The 21,110-nt window shown below is 34.3% G+C and overlaps 1 protein-coding gene across 4 annotated transcripts in view; it reads left to right on the forward strand.

Annotated features, from left to right (window-relative positions):
• The window catches only part of LOC132930789 (zinc finger protein basonuclin-2-like), an 82,317-nt gene that overhangs the window by 36,182 nt on the left and 25,025 nt on the right, over positions 1-21,110 (forward strand). For all 4 annotated transcript variants that reach the window (XM_060996840.1, XM_060996841.1, XM_060996838.1 and 1 more), the window contains exon 4: positions 5,156-5,258. In XM_060996840.1, the coding sequence (XP_060852823.1) occupies positions 5,156-5,258 (103 nt within the window). The remainder of the gene's footprint in view (positions 1-5,155; positions 5,259-21,110) is intronic.

The following is a 21,110-nucleotide window of genomic DNA, read 5'->3' on the forward strand; positions in this document are numbered from 1 at the left end:
TTGTAGTGGTGAGAAAGGGGACGCGTCACGTGGGGGGAGAATATGGCAAAAGTCAAAATGGCGCAATTACATTGTTGATCGAAGGGTTGAACTACCGAGGCCGATAAAACGAGTAGTAGAGATGAAGTGTTCAGTAAACAACGGGTGGCTCTGTATAATATAATATATATATATATAGTGCAGCTTATAGCTTTATACGCCCGCCAATTCAAGTAGTCCCCGGGAAAATTCAGATCATGAGAAAATATAATAACGTGCCCCCACGTTAATGCGCTACAAGACGTGATAGGGACCGACGATGGCTTTTTGTTTCGCCACTCAAAAACGGCTGCAAAAAAAATATATATATATATTTATTTATACACATACCAACACGGCAACACAATGGTAACATATATGATATTCCTAACCGTATATAATTTCAATTATGTATCTATCTTTATATTATATGCTTATTTCTATACACCATGTTGTACATTGGAAAAAAGTGAACTTGTCGTTATAATAAAGTATAAGGTTTAGCTGCATACCTACAGAAAGGGGCGAAGTATGAAGAATATGATTTAATAATATTATGTTAGTTTTGATATTCGGTGTTCCGAGTCATAATAATTATATAATAAATAGTAGGTATAGTAGCAGTCCTACTTTAAGACAACTAATGTACACAGTCATTACTTTATATGTTGATACCTAACTTTACCTATCTTTATGTTCTCCTAAAAATGTATATGTATACCGTATAGGTACCTTTAACTACTAAACACCTTAGATTATTATTATTATGCGTAAAGATGTATTATGACGGGGAATTGCAAATTGCAATTATTATAATAATTAGTTATATATTATTATATTTAAAGCCATCTACTAGTTTGCTATAAAAAAATTCCTATATGTAAACACTGAGCGTACCTATACTTATATAAATATAATACGAGGTATATAAGATGTAACAAGACTATTTAACAAACTTCCATTACAAATATTACTATATTTGTTAAATAGTCCTAGTACGCTCTGTATATTGTATACGCACACACACACACACACACACACACACACACATGCGGTAAAAACGTTTTGAAGCCAATTGTCGCAAATTCTCGAATAATCCCTCTCGGAAATATAAATTGAAAAACTACACGCGCGCGAGTGTTATACGTATGATGTATGTATATATTATATATATATATATATACATTATACATATGTCTGCCGTCTCGACGTTTATAGATTTCGCGGGAGCTGTAGGATAAGGCATGCATATACTCGGCAACCTCTACACATATATAGCCGCGTAATATATACTTGCATAAATCATAGCAGCCGAATCTCCGGGGAACGTACGCGCCAGGGGTCGGCGGCGGTGGAAGAGACATCATTTACTTGACACTGACCTCATATATATAAACGTATTTACACCGCGCGCTCTCGTTTCTCCAACATTGGCTGCTTCTGTTGTTACTACGCTGTCACGGTCGCCCCACGAGGGTAATTTTAATCTGTCAAATATAAAAGTATAGTCGGAGGACGAGGAAATATGTGGGGAGCAGGACAGAAACGACGAGTCTGCAGCAGTATATACTATAATACAATATAGTATAATATAATATTATACGTCACCTACCCTGGAAATAAACGAGTCTAAACCGAGCAAGCAACGTGTCTCATTCTCGCAAAACACAATAATAATAATATATTATAGCTACGATAAAAACGCGTCCCTTTGAACTGCGTATAAAATAGCTGTAGCCGGAGGTGCTGATGAACCGACTCGTCAGTGTATCTTTCTCCCTCTGTAGCGTGTGTATGAGACGATTATACTTTTTCGTAGCCGTCATCAACGTCGTTAGAAGAGAGAGATAGAGAGGAGAGACAAAAATAAAAAATGTGTATTTGAATTTATTACTTTTGCATAACACCACAACTTTACTAATGCCTATATATTCCTCGGCCCTCTGTCGACAGCGGGGTTAAGGATGTGCGAGAGAGTAAAGAAAAACGGAATTTAATTTACCGACTTTGTTCCCTTGACTTACGTCTGCGCCGACTTTATACATAATAATAATACGCTAATATCTCGTATGTACCTATATACAATTTAAATTTATAATAAAAATAATAATAATACATTATACGAAAAATAAAATATATACCCATCTCCGTACTGCACATTTTATTATTATTATTTTTCTGTATTCAATAAATTTCACTTACCACTACTGTCGTATAACGATATACTAAATATATATTATATTATACATAGCCGTTTTTCTTATAACTAAATTTTATCAAAAATAAATATATTGTATATGAAAACATAAAAAATATGTATATTAATCTGTTTCAATGTATTTTATCTTATTTAAAACTCAATGTTGATGAAACAAGTTCTGAGGTGACATCTATTAAAAGAGCTACAAATATATCTGCAAATATTTCGACTTTAAATTCTGAGCGAAACGATATGTATGTTTTATTTTTATTATTATTTTTGTATGTTTACACGACAAGTAGTGGATAACGTTTTTTGATTTTCAACTTTGAGAGTAGTTTTGGATAGCAAGTTGGAATAAATTCGACAAAATCTCTAAAATTACAAATTATTTTGTAGATATAATTTCATAAAATCATTTAATTTTATACCTAAGAATTAAAAATTGCAATGCAATGTTCTTTATACGTTTTACAAATTATATTAAATCATTTTCAACCATAAACCAAATAAATGTTTTATGAACTTTTGAATTTAATATTTTTACCCGTTTAATAACGGGTTTTTTTTCCAAATGACTTTTACGGGTTTCAAATAGAAATAATTTATTTGAACGATAAATGACGGTGGTAATTTATTTTGATATAATTTTAAATCACAATCGTGGAATTTTAAGATGTTAACGTATATATATATTATAGTACGTAATATGAATTTTACTAAACGCATTGACTTTTAAAGTTAATTAAAGGTAATATCTATTTATATTATGTATACATTTTTGCTGTTTTACAGAATTTACATAAAGATGTTATTAAATTTTATATAGTTACATTTTGTATATACATAGGTATATATTATTATAGTAGTTAAATACTCATAATATAATAAATTTAATATTTTTGGAAAAATGTATCAACCTACTAATAATACTATAGCTAAAATATATGACTTTAATATTGATATGTGTCAAAAATACAAATCATGAAATATACTTGTGTTATAAACTGACAGCTCAGGTGTCTCCGCTCAGAGTTGTTTTTCATAAATATATTGATATATCATTGAATTTAAATTTAACATACCCATTATAATGATCTACTTATACCTATTGCACAGCAGAGTAGTTACTGACTTGGTTAGGTTAGGACCTAACCTATCCTTTTTTTCGTTTTTGATTCCTCGCACATGACTTTTATAATATATATCGTTAATCGTGTTTTTCGTATTTCTTATCTGAATTTTCGAATTTATTATGCGCATCATTTTATGTACCAATAAAATATAAATATAGTTATAGTACATAATATATATATATATATATCGACGAAAACTGGCTTTATAACTTCATCCAAGTCTCTTCTCGCCCCGAGGGTAGCGCGCCAACACTCCACGTCTTCCACAGACTCCCCTGCGCAGGGCTCTCGTATACTCTTTAGACTATAATTTTCAACCCTTTGTGCATAATATTCCCGTCATATATCAGCTGCATAGTTCCACATATTTAACCAGAAAACTCTATATTATATAAATTTACTAATACAACATAACAACTTTTACCAACGCCATTTACGTTTTTGTTGTCTTAAGAAAAATTTTGTAAAACTCATATAAAATCTATATTATTTTCCACCACTCTATATGATGAAAACTAAATACGAACGATGGTATTACAGTTTAATATTATATGATATCATTGATATTGTTAATTATACTGTCACCTTGAATACACACACACACCGTTCGTTATATCTAGATGTTTAGCAAGGGAATTATACTAAACACGGTAATAAACCAGGAAATTCCTATTCGCTAATATACCATTGTCACTTTTTTCAGTATATAGAGTAGAGACACATAATAATATTATAAATTGTAACAATATATAGGTTGATTAGTCGTAATGCATAAAACATTTGGATAATTTTATGGCGTCGGTCATCGATGAAATATTGAAATATTACCTATTCTACATCTATATTTGATAAGACTATTAATACCTTATACTATAACATAAATAATTATTTCCTTAAATTATATAATAAAGGAGTATGTATAATTTAAAACAAATATCATAAGCGTGTAAGTTGGAGTCAACGTCGACAGCCTGTTTACTATGGGTATATTATATATTATTAAATATACTTAGGTATAAGCTATTGTTTGCACGTCTTCTGCAGGACGATCGTTGTGTCTTGGCCTCCTAAATATGCTTATAGTATGTGTATGTGTGTGTGTGTGTGACAGGTGATACTCGTGATGTCGAATTATTATTATTTAACGATGATGATTTTCGAAAACGAATAATCGTATTGAATAGTAACGGCGACGGAACAGTCCCTATATATAATATAGAGGTGGATAGGTACACATGGAAAAAGGGGCACACAATAGATTCCCCACACACATACCAAATGACAATGACCCATCATCTTAGTCTCGGTCTGTTATTACGACATTAAGGGCCGGTATAAGAGGGCCGTTTCGTCATTATGATTATTATTTTTCACACCTATTCCAAAACCGATCCACCGTGTACACACATATATATCTATCTATAGCCATATGTGTGTATGTACTACAATGACTTTGGGAGACTTCATTAAACGACAGATTGACGTTTGGAACAATAAGGGCGAATCGGAAAGAAAAAAAATAATATAACGATAATATGCCAGTGGAGAAACTCAGTTTGTTTTTCGATTCTTTTGTTATTCCGGTGGTGGTATAGCTTAGTGTATATATAATATATAAATAGTTATACATATAGATGTTATATAAAAAAGGAATCTCCGCGCCTAATACACTTGCTCTCACGGTATATGAGCGTGTGTGCCAGAGATATAACACATAATATAATCTTTCGTGTTTGTGCGTGTGTGTATATGTGTGTTGTTTTTATTGCTACAAAAAAATTATCAATTTACTTTTCTGCAGGCCATCAGATGTACGGTACCGGGATGCGTGTGCGATTGTTTTACGCCCGGCAAACTTCACATACGATTCTGCGACGCATGTGGTCATGGATGGGTCCCACACGGTAAGTGAACCATTTAGTTTATTTTTAAGAAATCTCATTATAATATATAAGGTTCTTTTATAATATTACTCATATAACCTCTTTCAAACACCACGTTGTACAAATTACCATGGTGCAGACTTAGGTCAAACCGATAATGGTGGTTATGAACTTATGTATTATATATATATAGACACTTTTCCTCCTACATATCACATACCTCTTTTCGTAGGTCTAAGACCCCTTTTGTTATTATTATTATTTTTTAGGGTTTCGGAAGTCTCCGCGGGGCTGGTAATATATTTCCGGACACCCTTTGCACTCGTTGTTCTCTTCTTTTTCTTTTTGCTTTTTTTTACTTTACGGCTAAAGCCGTGTACGCTTCTGTTTAATAAAACATGCAGTTTATACGGCAGGCGGTGAGGGCAGGCCGAGTTCCCTGGAGACGAAGCGAAAATCGATTTGGCCAAAGTCGACCCACCCGCCGGCCCTCCAAAATTTTACTCTCGGCATAATCATTTACAGCCTATATACCGGTATAAACGTACGGTGGTGAAGAGAGAGAGAGAGAGAGAGAGAGAATGGAAGTGACCTGAATCCAAAATCAATTGTTTTTTTTTTATGGTATTTTTTTCGTTCACTTATTTACTATGTATGCAAAATATACGACGTTTCTATCATGTTTTATATGCGTATTATGTATATTATATACCCCGTTGCTCCGCAGTGGTGTGTCAAAGATACGTCGGCGGCGACGATTGCGAGAGAAATGGCTTAAGGGTGCACGCAATTAACCAAATGGAAAACTATAATACGAACAGTCGATTCCCCACAGTGCAATATTATCTATCACTATCGGGCAGTCCGGTACCAGTATGGAAATGAGCACATCGTCGGTCGGTCCGCGTATAGTACCGTTGTTAGCATAACGTTTTCTTGGGTCCGCATAAAAACCACATAAATATACTTAGTGTTTTTTTTGTTGTCCAGACCCACCATCTCGTAGATATGCACATAGACCTTTACATATTATATGTACAACAAACGTCTAAAGGCTGCAAAAGGCGTAGAAAATATACGGAAAAAAGGGAAATAAAAAAAAAAATATATATATATATATATATAGAGCTACATACCGTTATACATATGTAAATGTAAATGAGTTGTACCTGTGTTCGCTATGTGTAACATATAAACGTGCGCGTACATTGTACATATTATACAAGGTAACGCACATGCAACTATATAGGTACCTACATATATAATATATACGTTTATATGTGTGATGTGTAATAAATAAATCGCCATCCAAGGGGCTATTATAAATATATCATATACAGTGTTTGAGTATAAGTCGTATAGGCTTTCCACGCCAATTGAATACGTAACACATACTCCGGCAAACAAATGTCGGTCGGCTTGGGCGCAGCGGTATCTGCGCATATTAAACGAACTACGATGTTAGGTTATATATATATATACAGTCGAACGACGTTCCGCGCAATCGGCAGAGATTGATTACACGCGATTGAACACATATACGTGTTTATATTATTGTAAAGGGGACATCCGCCACCACCGCCGAGGGAATGACATTTTGAAAATTTAATACGGTATACCTATCCGTCAAGTCGAAATAGGATTGACAATATAATATAGTCGGTGTGTATATAATATAGTTTCGACGGATTAAAAACGCGTTTACAGTATACGCTGGTGTTCCGGATGATGTTTATATATAAATATTATTCGGACGGCTGTCAGCCGTTATATTATTTTATATGACGCGTAATATAAAATACTATATAACGGCACATAATAAGCTTCTTGAGAAATTTTCACAGATTTACCGTGGGTCAGATAGTTATTTTTTTCGAAACAACAATTTCGCACAGTCCAATTATCTATATTGTTGTACCGTATATACATATAGACCCATATATAATATATATATATATATTAGTTTATTTAATTCTCATATTATTATATTCTGTTCTCGCCACGTATATCTTACCTATATATATATATATATATATATATATATAATATTTAACAATTTTAACATTATAACATTGTCACGTGCGGAAGACTTTTAGCTGTCGTAGGTGTGGCCAACTCCCGTAAACTGCATATACGATGGACAACGTAGGTACCTCCTATATTACCTAAATTACTCTCTCCGCTCGTGGAGTTTCGCGTTTTGTTTTCGTGGTAGTGAAGTTGACTGACTTGGTGTCGTCGCTTAACCATGACGACGACGAATCTCATCCGAACAAAAGAAATTGGCCACACGCGTACCATGGCGTTGTATAATTATTACATTATTGTTGTGTATACGACCGCAGTCGCAGCTATGAGAAAATCGCTTCATATTTCGTTTTTTTCCCTATTAATTAAAACTCCCGCCCGCCCGTGTAAAAGAATAAAATGTGAAAAACTTAAGGCTGACCGCAGCTACTATTGAGTGTACTAAACCCAATGACAACGAATTATTAACTAAATATTATATTATATATTCCTTGTTTCCTTGTGTATATTATATTCTATAAGATACATTTTTATAGTATATTTGTGTATATACGCGTGGCCAATATATTACATTATATAATTTATGGAGAAACAATAATAATAATAATAATAATAATAATAATAATACTATAATAATAACACTATGATATTCAACCGTAGTACATCGAGAAACCTGAGAGAGCAGCAGCGCCATCGATATTTAATAAACGCATATGTAAAACTGTCAAAGACGCCATCAAAATCTCCTTGTTTATCAGGACTTGAATACCAAAATGTGCGTAAATGCTTATAATTATATTTTGCGCTCACAACCCTTGCTATAGCAGTGTATTACACACTACAGCACGTTCGAATGACAAAGTGATTTCCACGCCCTTCGATTTATATTTTAAATACGACGTCGGTAGCGTATTATAAACCGTATATATATATATTTACACACATATACACACATATGCATTGCACGCACAACTACGCACCTCATCGTAATCGTATACATATATATATATATAGCCCAGCCCTGTCGATGACGTACCTCTAGAAGCCCCATGATTAATGGTAGGTTACCCCGTTCTCTGTATATACATATATATAACCCTTTAGATTTCTCTCACTCCCTCTCACACTGTCTGCATTTCCTTGTCTCCTCCGCTCTACCTCTCTGTGCCAAATGCCGATTCTGTCGATTAATTATATACGTTCCTAACTGGACGCACACAACCATAATGTATTACGAAAAGCTGCCGCCGCCGTGGTATACAATACGCGATATATAATATATATATATATTATAGCTGCTACGCGGCAATGACCCCGTGGAAGAGAAGGGTTGCAGCGGATGTGGGAAGTGGTGAGTGAAAAAAGATTCAATTAACGTCCGGCTGGGGTGGTGGCTGACGGGACGGTTAGAGAGAGCACGGTAAATCTGGCCAAAAAGAACGCCACGTATAGAAAAGGCCTTGTTTGCTTCTGTGCTTGCATGTATACGTTACAACTTATGATGATATATTATACATCGCAATATTATTTATTTCCTATTACGGTATTACAGTGTTTTGTATCTAATTTATAAAATATTATATTTTAATAACTCAATTATATTCACGTCGACTATAACATATTATAAATATATTCGTCGTCGTCGTCGTCGTCATCGTCAAATATTAGCTTTGCCCATAATAAGTCTCGGCAGATATTATTATTATAAGCGACTTGCGCTCTCTGAACTAACCGTCTATATACATAACAAACATACCGAGCCGGGAGGACGACGCGTTCTCTGTTTATTTTACGTCAGCGTCTCGTCTCTCGTTGTGTTTACGTTATAATTGCACGGCTTTTGTTGTTAAACATTTTCCCCGCCGTCACCGCCGACTTTTGCTGTTTGAAACTTTCGAGTACTCGTCCCGTTGCAGATTCACACTACCGCCACCCCATCTCCACCATTACTAAAGCAAAACGCTATTTGCAGCAAATTACTGCATTCGCATAAATATAATATTATATATTATAACGTATAAAATGCAATATATACGGATTTCCTGTTTTTTCTTGATCTTTTCTACAAGCGTGTTTTTACTCCCTTATTCTCGTCGTATTCGCCGTTTATATTTGGTATATATACTATATACGTCAATATTAATAACAATAATTACGAAATACACAAAAGTAAACATTAGCTTCATAGATCGTATCCGGTTAATATTATATTGTTATTATTTTATTAATATTTCAACGACGATGGCGACGACCTTTGTATTATGATATTGAGCTACCGCGGCGCAATTTTAATATTATCATATACGAAAGTCCGACAGTCCGTATTTCACATAATATACATCATCGGTGTCAAAGTTATTGACACACAACGCAGAAATCGATAATCCACGAGAGCGACTTAAGCGTGGTGTGGTAACTATAATATATATTATATTACTATATATAGGTTACCTTCGCTATAATACGATTGACGTAACTGTCAATATTATATATATATATATAAACCGTATGCACTTTGGCTTTGTTTTAGCCACGCGCGTTATTTAGAATAAAAATCCAATTTATTTTCCTCGAATATTAGGCACTATCTACATTCTACACATACTATATTGGTATTTGTAAATGTCATACATTTTGTTATAATATTATAATAATAATTAATAAGTAAAGCAATTCCAGATATAATAGTAAACATAACTATACTGTTTAATTCCTACAATGAAGTAATTTTATTAAAATTGCAACTAAATATAAAGTCGAAATAGCTAAATATTTTTAACTAAACCAATTTAGTATTTATAACTACTCTTATAGATTGCGATTATCCGTATGTTAACCTGAAAATACGATTAAAATTTAAAATAACAATTAAAACCTTTTCCTATTTTTTTCCGTATACATAATATTCCGACCAAAAATGGTCAGCGCAGCTGCATGGTTTGAGTGGTTTACGAGCAGATCAATTTATGTATATCAAAATGTGCATTAATATGCGTATAATTGTACAAATAAACATATATATTAATAAGCTATATTGTATATATTACAATAATTTGTAACGACGTACAATTTGATCGCACTGAATCCCTATCAAATAAATATATAATATATTATATAATAATAGGTACCAGAAATATATGATAGAATTATTTTATATATGTATAACTGTCTTTTTTATTTTATCGATTTCAATGCCCCCCTCCCCTATACTGCAACATTCGAACCGTTGACATGATGAATTCGTCAGTATAATGTGCAAAAACTCAATCGTCACGACTACATATTATGTTTTATAATAATATTGGCATAATATTGCTATTATAATTTATATTTTAAATTAAAGTAATAATAATAAAATTCAAGAAAAATAATGCGCAATCGATTCACTTAGTGATTTTACCACTATAAGCCAACAATTCGAAATATATAAGAGAAAGCTATAATAATGCTTTTTTTCAAATGTTGAGTTATCAAAGTTTGAGTTTTTGCATATAAACTATATAAAAACTAATAAGTATATATTATACAGTATAATACAGTGATGATGTATTTTTTGGCACGTCATAATGGCTTATTTTATTATAAGTATCATATGCGCTTTTGACTGCAACGTATATATAAATTGCAATTGCCACTCACTATAGGAATTGCATGTAGTCTGTAGTATAACATTATTTTACAATATAGAATACTAGTCGCCGATCGCGCAGAAACTCAGAATATAAGTTGAAATAGCCGAGGTATAATATATTAGTATTAGATACCTATGTAAAATAATATTACAATATTTCCTCGACAATTTTCATTCATCATGAGATTTTATCGACCGCAAAATGCGGCTCGCTGACGATCTAATTTCCGACACCAAACGTATCATTTTTCGGTTAAGTGAAAATTGCACGTATATACACATAATATATTATAATAACATATTTAATATAATATATAACGCCCGATTGTTATAATAAGGTGTGGTATAGTGGATATATATAACTATATAGTTATAACAACGAATGCTGTTATTTTGGCCGCAAAATCATGAACGTCACAATATATTATATACCTACCGTTAATACCTGTAATATATTATATGAAATCTCTGAAGGTTTTTCAAAAATTAATGTTCACATGTAGTGATGGTTATAAGTTTCCATTTATATGTATGCGGCACGGCTATCATTGCGGAGGAAAAATAACGTTGGTCAGCGGTTTACACGACGTGTATCATCATCATCGTCGTCGTCTTGTACTCTTCGTGTAAGTCCTCCTAGTGCACAATGATCGGACGCATGGTCGTCTCATCTCCGGTATTTCGATCACGTACGGCCACGGGTTTCGTGCGTGTGTACATGTGTGTAATATATCGGTCGTACACTTTGCGGCGTAAAAAAAACTGAAAAAAAAAACAAGCAACGGTTACATATTATATATGTATGATGCGAGGAGCTACCCGACGGAAATAATAATAATATGAACACGAGTCCTGACGGTCAAATCTGCATGATTGGGAAAAATATAGAAAAGAAGGAGCGAGTACAGGGGTGGCCAGTCGGACGATCGATGGGTCCTCCGGGAAATGGTTCTTATCTTTTGCCACCGCTCGTATATATAATAATAATAATAATAATAATATATAACACGTCTTTTTCTCTCGCCATTGCCCCTTTTTCACATTATATAATATTATACCGTTACATTAGTTGTGTGTATATGTGTGCGGGCGCGCTCACGATATTATATACGACCCTTACATGCGTATATATGCGTGTGCGAGCAAGATTCTGTATGCCAGTGCGTATATATATGTATAGTGTTAAATGACGTGTCACAACACGGGTTGTATATAATATTCGCAGAGCCACCACACTGCCGCTTTACCGATATATTGTATATTAATATAATAAAACGCCACCTTATTCGCCCTCATTCGTCACAGTCCGTCAGAACGGTGTGCGCTACCAAGACGGATCAAAATGAATCAAAAGTTCTCGAAAAGATTACGTCGAGTTATAAAACGTATATACCATGATGTATATATTATTATCATTATTATTATCAACATGGTCCTTATCAGCATCACATTGTACGTGATGTGATTTTGTCTTTTATTTCAACCGTAAACCACTGACAGCTGAAAGTTTGAGAGAAACTATTTACAGTCCATCGTACTTAACGATCAATCCTATGGAAAAGTTATGACATGCATATTAATTAAAAACTTTACTGCAGACAAAACAATTGTGCGCGTGATGTTTGGCGTCCGTAATATAAGGTATAATAAGCATTATGTACGCGCGCCATCACGCTTTAAACGAATAAAAAAAAAATATTTTCAAATCATTTTCCATCCTAATATAATTGCATTTATTACGTACGTATAATATTGTTGCGTTATGTACATATACTAAAGCTGACGATGATCTTGCAACTATATGTCTGTATATTATATATATTTACGATTTTATTATTGCTTTTAATTTTGGTCCATTGTTCAGCAGCAGTGTGTGGGCGCGCCATGATTTCTTTTGAAACATCAAATGCCCTGTTGTTTTGACGATTTAATCGGATCGCTTTGCTTTTCGAAGGGGATCGCGCGACTATACATAGTATAGTACAATGAGTGGAAAAGAGGTAAACACGCACAAAAGGCCTAACAAAAGGGTTAATCGTCGGAAGAGAGAAAAACGGTTCCTTATGAAATTAGCCCCGGGCGGCGGAATCTCTTTTTTCCTCCGGTTCTCCGTCGTTCCATTCATGTAGATTTTTTTTCGTTGTTCATTATTAGCAAAGACTTCCGCAATTAAGATTTCAGTATGCTGCAGGAAAATGAATCCATCAAAAAAAAAAAAAAATAGAAAAAGTGAGAAGGCATTATGCCATCAATTTCGATTATCGGACACGACGCCATGCGAGAATCTAAAAATATAGAAATTAATTGATTTGGATCATCTCCCAAGTGTGATTTTATCACAAGTGGGTCCCCGCAGAAGGAAACACAAACCAGACGCATGAGCACCGCCACTCGTAAATGGTGTGTATGTGTATATTTTTAGAGACAAATTTTGGCCACACGACCGACAAAACAGACATTAGAATAACTTATTAGAGTTCATCTTTTACAAAAAATCCAATGAATCCGAACAAATATTATGTGTACATATTTAGGTATCACGATATATAATATATTACATGCATACATAAATAAAATACTTGCTTTATTTAAAATAAAAAGTAAAGTTATTTATATATTTAAATGGTTTCGGTGTGCATTATTTAATTTTTGGACAGACACCGCTATAATAAAATATATTTATATATCAATGTGTTAGCGTAAAACATTTAAACATAACGTTAACGTCGGATCGATATCGAACCCCGCGGGGCCCGTTCCGGTCATTATCGGATCTACTCGCGCAGTGTATCGTCGTGACAGGTTAGCGTGCAGTGCTCACTCCTGCGGGACACGTCAAATATATACGTGTGCGGTACATACGCTACTATACCACTATAATATATATTATCATTATACAGTCTTTGACGATGACATTCACCTGCCCGTCTCTTCGAGACCCTTTTTTTAAAAGCTTGACGCACAATAACTAAAGTAAAAAAACAATAAAAACTTTTTCTTTAATGTCATTCCTACCATCGTCGACGATTATCTTGATCGCACGTCAGTGGTTTTCATGTGTGCCAAGAGTGCCCTTAATTTAGCCCGTAGGTAGTGGCTAGCACGTTATTATGTCACACACACACACGTACTCACGCAAACACATACATGTATAATATATACATAAATATATTATATTTATATATATATACACGTGTTGGCGGTGAGTATAATATATATCATACAATTGCACGCGCGCGCACACATACCCCCCTTGACCGCCGCAGTTATAATTTCCAAAATAATAATTTGTTGTGGTTTTCAGGACACGGTCGAAAAAAACGAGTATATGTGTTTCATTATGATTTTAATTATAACCGCGTAATTTTGTTCGTCGCTGCCACCGCCCCCTTTTCGGTTGAGCGCGGCATCCATTAACAGATAAAATAATAATTATACAATCCAACGGATCTCGCGCTGTTGTGCTACAGGTACCTGCTATATAAACGAGTATGTGGATAGAAAAATATATTATTATTATTATTATTATTATTATTAATCCGTAGTCCCCTCTACCCCGTGCGGTTTTCCAATTCGAATATAAAACAACAACGACCATGTAATAAATTGTCGTAATGTAATATTCGTTCGTTCAGTTTTTATTTATTTTTTTTATACGGATAAACCGGTTTTGTTTTTTGTACAATCTGCCAGTACCGTCACCCCAACTGGCGCGTGCACGCTTTTAGTTATAGACGCGCTGTACACAACTTTGAAATTTTAATGAAAATGTGAGGAACTTTTGTCGGCAGAGACGGAATTGTTTTATGTTTACTAATCAGCTGCGAAAGGGTGCGCGGAGAACGGCATATAATATAATATGTATAAGCGAGCATAGTGTGCGGTGCTGCAGTATGCAGTCCGGACATAACTCAAAACTTTTCTCCAACGGACGACGATAATAATTAAAGTCTTGAGGGGAAAATCGTATATTATACGAGACGCGCTCTTTTTGCGCGCGATATTATTATATAATGTATATATACGACTCGTTGCGCGCGACGGAAAACACCGCCACTACCGCCCAATTACACGAGATATTTTTAATTAACTCGCGCCTGGAAAAGGGAAAAATAATATATTAAAACATCGTTTTTTTATATCTCTCTCTATCTATGTATCTATATTTATCTCACTCATTTCGACAGTCACCATCATGATGATGCGATACGGGGAAGTAAAGTGGACGAAGAAAAGGACAAGTGTTTATAATCGAATCGTCGAGAACGTCTTTGGCTACAGGAGACTGACATTCCTGGCTGCGCGCATTGTTTTATGTGTCAGCACCGCCCCCCTCATTATGGCCCCGCGTACCTTTTTACTCCGTTTCACTTTACCCGAGAGCGGACGCGCGCGCTCGTATATGCCACTTAATAACGACACACGCGCGTCTGTCGGCTGGTCGTTCGGTATTTTCGACGCGCTGTATATACGGACGGTGCCCAAGACGACGATAAAGAAAAAGAAGAAGAAGAAAAAGAATATATGATAATATAATAAAATACGACCATGGATGACCTGAGGCGAACGCCATCACCATAGTCCAAAATGTGTTTATAACGTACACACATGTTGTTCTTGTTCTTGCGTCGGTTGGATATACGCCGCGCACTTTATTCATATGAGAAAAAATCAATACGATTACGATGATAATATTAATAATATAATATACGCCCTCCCCATTATATAAAATAATATTGTATGCGTAGGTATATATTAAAATATATGTATAAAATTATGGGTGATTCCATACGATCATGTCTGTGCACACATATTTTCATGGTGAATTCGCATTTTTCGATACAAATTTCTGTCGGAAAAAAACAGACAGCAGTTTATCGCGGGGACGATTAGATACGTCGCAAACAGAAAAATATGTTACGTTAAGTTTTAGTGAAAGCCACTAAACAAAAAACAAAATTCGGTTGACTCGACGAGATACGATAATAATATAAGTCGTTCAAGTCAAGTCTATTTTCGAGCAACAGTATTTTTTTTTTTTTTTTGGTTCTCTTTTAAGCCGACTGGCCGACCAGACACGTACGCATGAGATTGATTAATACAACGACGCGCTCGCGTTTGCGTTCTATGAAATCGTTTTAACGGTCACTGTGCGGTTAAGAGCAGAGCGTAGACGAAAAAAAAATAAAGGAAAAAACGAATACGATATAATTTACGAGGAAGCGATGCATCATTAACTCTATGATAGCAGTAAAGACGGCAGCGACCCGTTGAACCAAGGGGCGACGTTGGAGACCCCATCTTCGTCGTTCTCGTCGTCAAGTGTCGACTATATATACTTAATACAACATAAAAGCGACGAGTTAACGAAAAATTACAATTGAAATACGACTACATACTATTCACAGTATAATAATGATAATAATATTGTATAGACGACTAGGAGATTTATTTTAAGTAAAAATAAAATCGTGTACAATGGTGCCACTAGTGTTTTCGTTTGATAATATTATATAATATATAAATGAATAGGTCAAAATGTTAATTAAGCGTTATTATATTATTTATTATACATTTATGATGTACCTATGAACCGAAGGTTTATGTATACGACTTTTGGGAGGTTTTTATTTTCCGTGACGTTTATTACACGCGCATATAAGTAGTCCATTATGTCCGAAATGATAAATCGATGTTTTCTTTTGAATCAGTGGTAGCGGTAGTACGTCGTCGTCATCGCGTTTGTCGTTGTCGTCGGCGTCGTTATCAATGCTACCGTCGCCGCCAAAGAAAATATACTATACCTACACTCTTTGCAGGCTTTTTCGTCCGCGTTCTAATTAAAAACTGTTGCGTAATCACGCGTGTGTCGCTCTACATCACATCACTATCTCTGTACGTCTGATCATTTATAATATTATAATACATTAATGCTTTATTATAGTAATATTAACATTTTTAAGTAATAACTATATACGCGTTTGCTCAGTATGGGTATTATTTATTTTGATATTAATCGTCTTCATCAAACACCGATAGCCAATCACCGCATCCGTACCTTGGATTGAAAAAAAATATTTCTCCTAACTAGCCAAAGGTTATCCGCATGCCGATACCACGTCGTCAGTGAATGATGATTAGAATTATTATAACACTATATCACCACATCCGTTTAATGTGCACTTTTTTCCGAAATTAACACTTATTAGTCAATACATATTATATATATATATATATATATGTATATTATAGATAGGTACTTACGCGTCAGTCTTATCTACCGAGTTCTATGTCGTGTTCGATGATGATATCATTATAATATTATATTGTATTTATCAGTTTGTGCTGTCATAAACAACTTCAATGTCGACCCGTATTCGATTTTTCTCCGATATGAATATTATAAATAATAAATGTATTATAATAATGTATTTTTATTTTACACGTTTAATTGGCGGTTGACCTCTCTCTATGTAGTCTTGACACGCACTCTCTGACTGCTGTATTTTTTGTGTCGAAAAAAAACGTATTTAATATACGACGTAATGATATTTCGACCTCATTAGTGACAGGAAGCTTTATTGACGGTATGGTAGTACGGGCGGTGGTGGTGGCAATAGTGTGAAAAAGCCAATAATATCGCATCGAATGTGTGCGATAACGACAGAATAATACTACAATATAGTGCACGTGTTTTTATTATATAATGCGTATATTATATTATAATAAGCCATAGTCGAATGTTTCAATAATTACAAGATGAAATTTTTGTATAGAGTATTTTTTTTTTTTTTTTTTTTTTTTTTTTTTTTTTTTTTTTTTTTTTTTTTTATAATTATATACATATATCATATATATATTATATAAATTAGTACTTATGGGGGACGGGGTGGCCGAGCGGTCTAATTCGTCGGCTGCGGAGCAGCTGGATCCGGTTCGATCCTCGGCCACTGGGCGGCATTTTTCTCCGGGTAAGTCACGGTGTCCGGAGAACAAGTGCTGCCATCCCCCCACCCCGGGGCATGGCAGAAACCTACGGGTGCCCCATTAAAAATTCTGCCAATCAGGCGCCGGGCTTACTTACTCCCGAACTACATACGCCATACGAAAAAAAAAAAAAAAAAATTAGTACTTATACGTTATACATAGATTTTATGTACACGGTGTATCATCGATGTATAACAATTTTACATTAAAATTACATTTGAAATCAAAAGTCAGCCTCAAAAGTATATACGTACGTATTCCATAATATACCTAAAACTAATTTTGTCAGCTCGTCACACCACTAGCGTACTGTACACGTGGGAGGTATTCGTTTACGGTGCGCGGAATAATAATTATTATAAAGGAAATCGAGATGGCATATTTCCGGAGCATTCTTCTCCTTCGATGATCGTATAGAAATTACGCGATTTTTTGGCGCGTTTTGTGAGGTCTCGATATATGCACTTGACGGTGCAGCGCGCACGAAGATAATAGGACCTTATTTTCGTTCCGAATTATGATTTCGTATTTATTCTTAATCGATATTTGTGTGTGATGCAACGGTTGGAATAGGGTACCACCATATTCATATATATATATATATATAATATATATGGTACCTATTCATCATTTTTATTTTTTATCGATTACGTCTTTCAATTCGTCGTTGTCGTCCTTTTTACAAATACATGATGTATGTTCGTGTGTGTGTGTGTGTGTGTATAAATATATAGAAAAGGATCAATGTGTGTAATTATAACATCGGTGCACAACAAAAGAAACCACCCTGATGATATATCGGCGGCGGACAGGTATAATAGTATTATTATACGAGTTGTAGTAGTATTAGTTGTGTATAGTATTATAAAGTAGTAGTACACAAGGAGGCAACCCGCCGTCAAGTCGACTCTTGTCGGGACCGCATTTTATGTTGTCCGCGATTGGGTCAATGCAGGCGTGTTCATAACCGCGGAAAATGCGAAATTGCGACGGCCACTAGACCCGAATATATATATTATTATGCTATATACGATTTAATTAATTATTTTTACCCTCGTCCGTTGTCAATCTCCAATAGGCCGTGTATACACGGGCTTATGGTGACTGAACACACCACACACGCTCATCGACGTTATTGTATATTATATAATATAATATATATTTATTGGAATTATATTTCAAACAAAAACCCTTATATATATATATATATATATAATGTATGTATACGTTGTCATTGCGGGTTGTACCAACCTCCATACACACACACATTCGTTATGTGCATAGTGCAGGGAATGTATGTATAGAAGAAACGTTTTATAGCAGTGCCGAGCGAATAAAAGTTGAAACTCGTTATCCACCGCCTCGCATATAATATATAAACACGATTATGACATCCAACGTAGTTTAATTTATTATTATTACTGCACATCACGTGCGGCAGACGATGACAACGGACGATAGTTATTATATTATTATTACTGTTGAAATTGCCATGCCATTCAATCGATAAATTGAGATTAGACGCAAACCGGCTCTGTATATTATTATATTAACCAATTTAAACTTTTGTGAAATCAAAATTAAAAGAAGGAAAAAAGTTCTGGATTACAAAAAAATTGAGATAACGACGTTAGACTTATTAAGTCTCCACTGCAATATTATTATTATAATAGACATAACAAGAGAATATAGTATTTTAAGAAGTGAAAAATAAAATTTTGCAACTCAACCCGTGCGACTGGCGGATCTCGACGACGACGATTTTTTGAAGTGAACGGTACGAACCACCTCGCCCCCGCACATAATAAATAATAATAATAATATTATTAAAATCATAATAATATTATAGTCGATTATAATAGTCGTTGACGACGATATATATAGTGCTTTTTCTCATGAATAATAATTTGACATGCCGTCGTCTGTCACGCATGCTCGGCCGCAGGTATACACAACTATATAATACGCGTGTGAGTGAGTGTGTGTGTGTGTGCGCGCGCCTTTTTTTCATCATCTTAGTCTTCATCGTGGTCGTGGTCGTGTACACGGTGACAAGGATTTTGACGCGTATCACGACAAAACCACCGGCCCAAGGGGACAAACAATTGCCTCGCCGATCATCGTCGCCGTCGTCGTCGACACTGCCACTGCCGTCACCTCCACGATATAATATTATACACACGCTCGCGCTCGCGTATACGCATCATGCCGAATTATTGTTATTATATATCGTTGTAACGCGGTATATACAATATATGTATATACGTACCAGCCACGGTGTATTTTTTATTTTTCAATTTTTTTTTCTTCTATCATTTTCGTGCGGTCTGTGTCGGCACGACCGGTTTCTGTGGGAAACTACTCGGTCATATCAGTCACGTTGCCGCTGTTATACGATGACGTTATAATATAGCATATACGTAAATACGCGTACATATTATACGTATTGTATTGACAACATGATTTTTCCCGAAAGAAAATCGGATTATCTGCGCAAACTAAGAGGAGACCGAGTGCGTTGCAGGAGAAGAAAAACTGATGAAACTATTTTTTTTTTATTTAATAAATTCAAATATACCAACAATCATATCCATGAATAGAATCACAATACATTCTAGTTAATTTACCCCTAAATTCTTTATGATGGTAGCGGGGTAAATTAATTATTATTAAATTAAATTATAATTTATATTATACAGAGTTAAATGTTTAACAATAAATCTAAAATTCTATAAATACATTAATTACTATTAATATATATATAACAAATTGTTCCAATAGAAATGTATCAATCATATTTGATAAATGATTATTTTTTATAATTTAAATTATTAAAAAAAGATTTTTTTATATAAGTCAGTGATGGGAATTGAATTAAAATATATTGGATCCAAATAATTCAATAACTTTTTCCCTTAACTTTTGTTAACTTCATTTTTGTTTACCTTATATGTGAATTTCATATGCACCATTACACGATCATTATGTTTATTTGCTTGCACAAGGACAAGACTAATTTTACTAATTTTAAAAATGGCCATCTTTATTACAGGTATTTTATTGGTGGAACATAAGTTTTTTGTATAGTTTGGACATAATTTTATTGAAAGATATTTTTGTATCTCAGATGATTTTAGAGCATTTTTTGACACCCACTCCACAATATATTATACCATATTTGAAATTGATTTACACAGAGCATTGTATAAAGTAAACATAACTTATGT

This window comes from Rhopalosiphum padi, chromosome 4 (assembly GCF_020882245.1).
Source record: "Rhopalosiphum padi isolate XX-2018 chromosome 4, ASM2088224v1, whole genome shotgun sequence".
NCBI classification, from domain to species: Eukaryota; Metazoa; Arthropoda; class Insecta; order Hemiptera; family Aphididae; genus Rhopalosiphum; species Rhopalosiphum padi.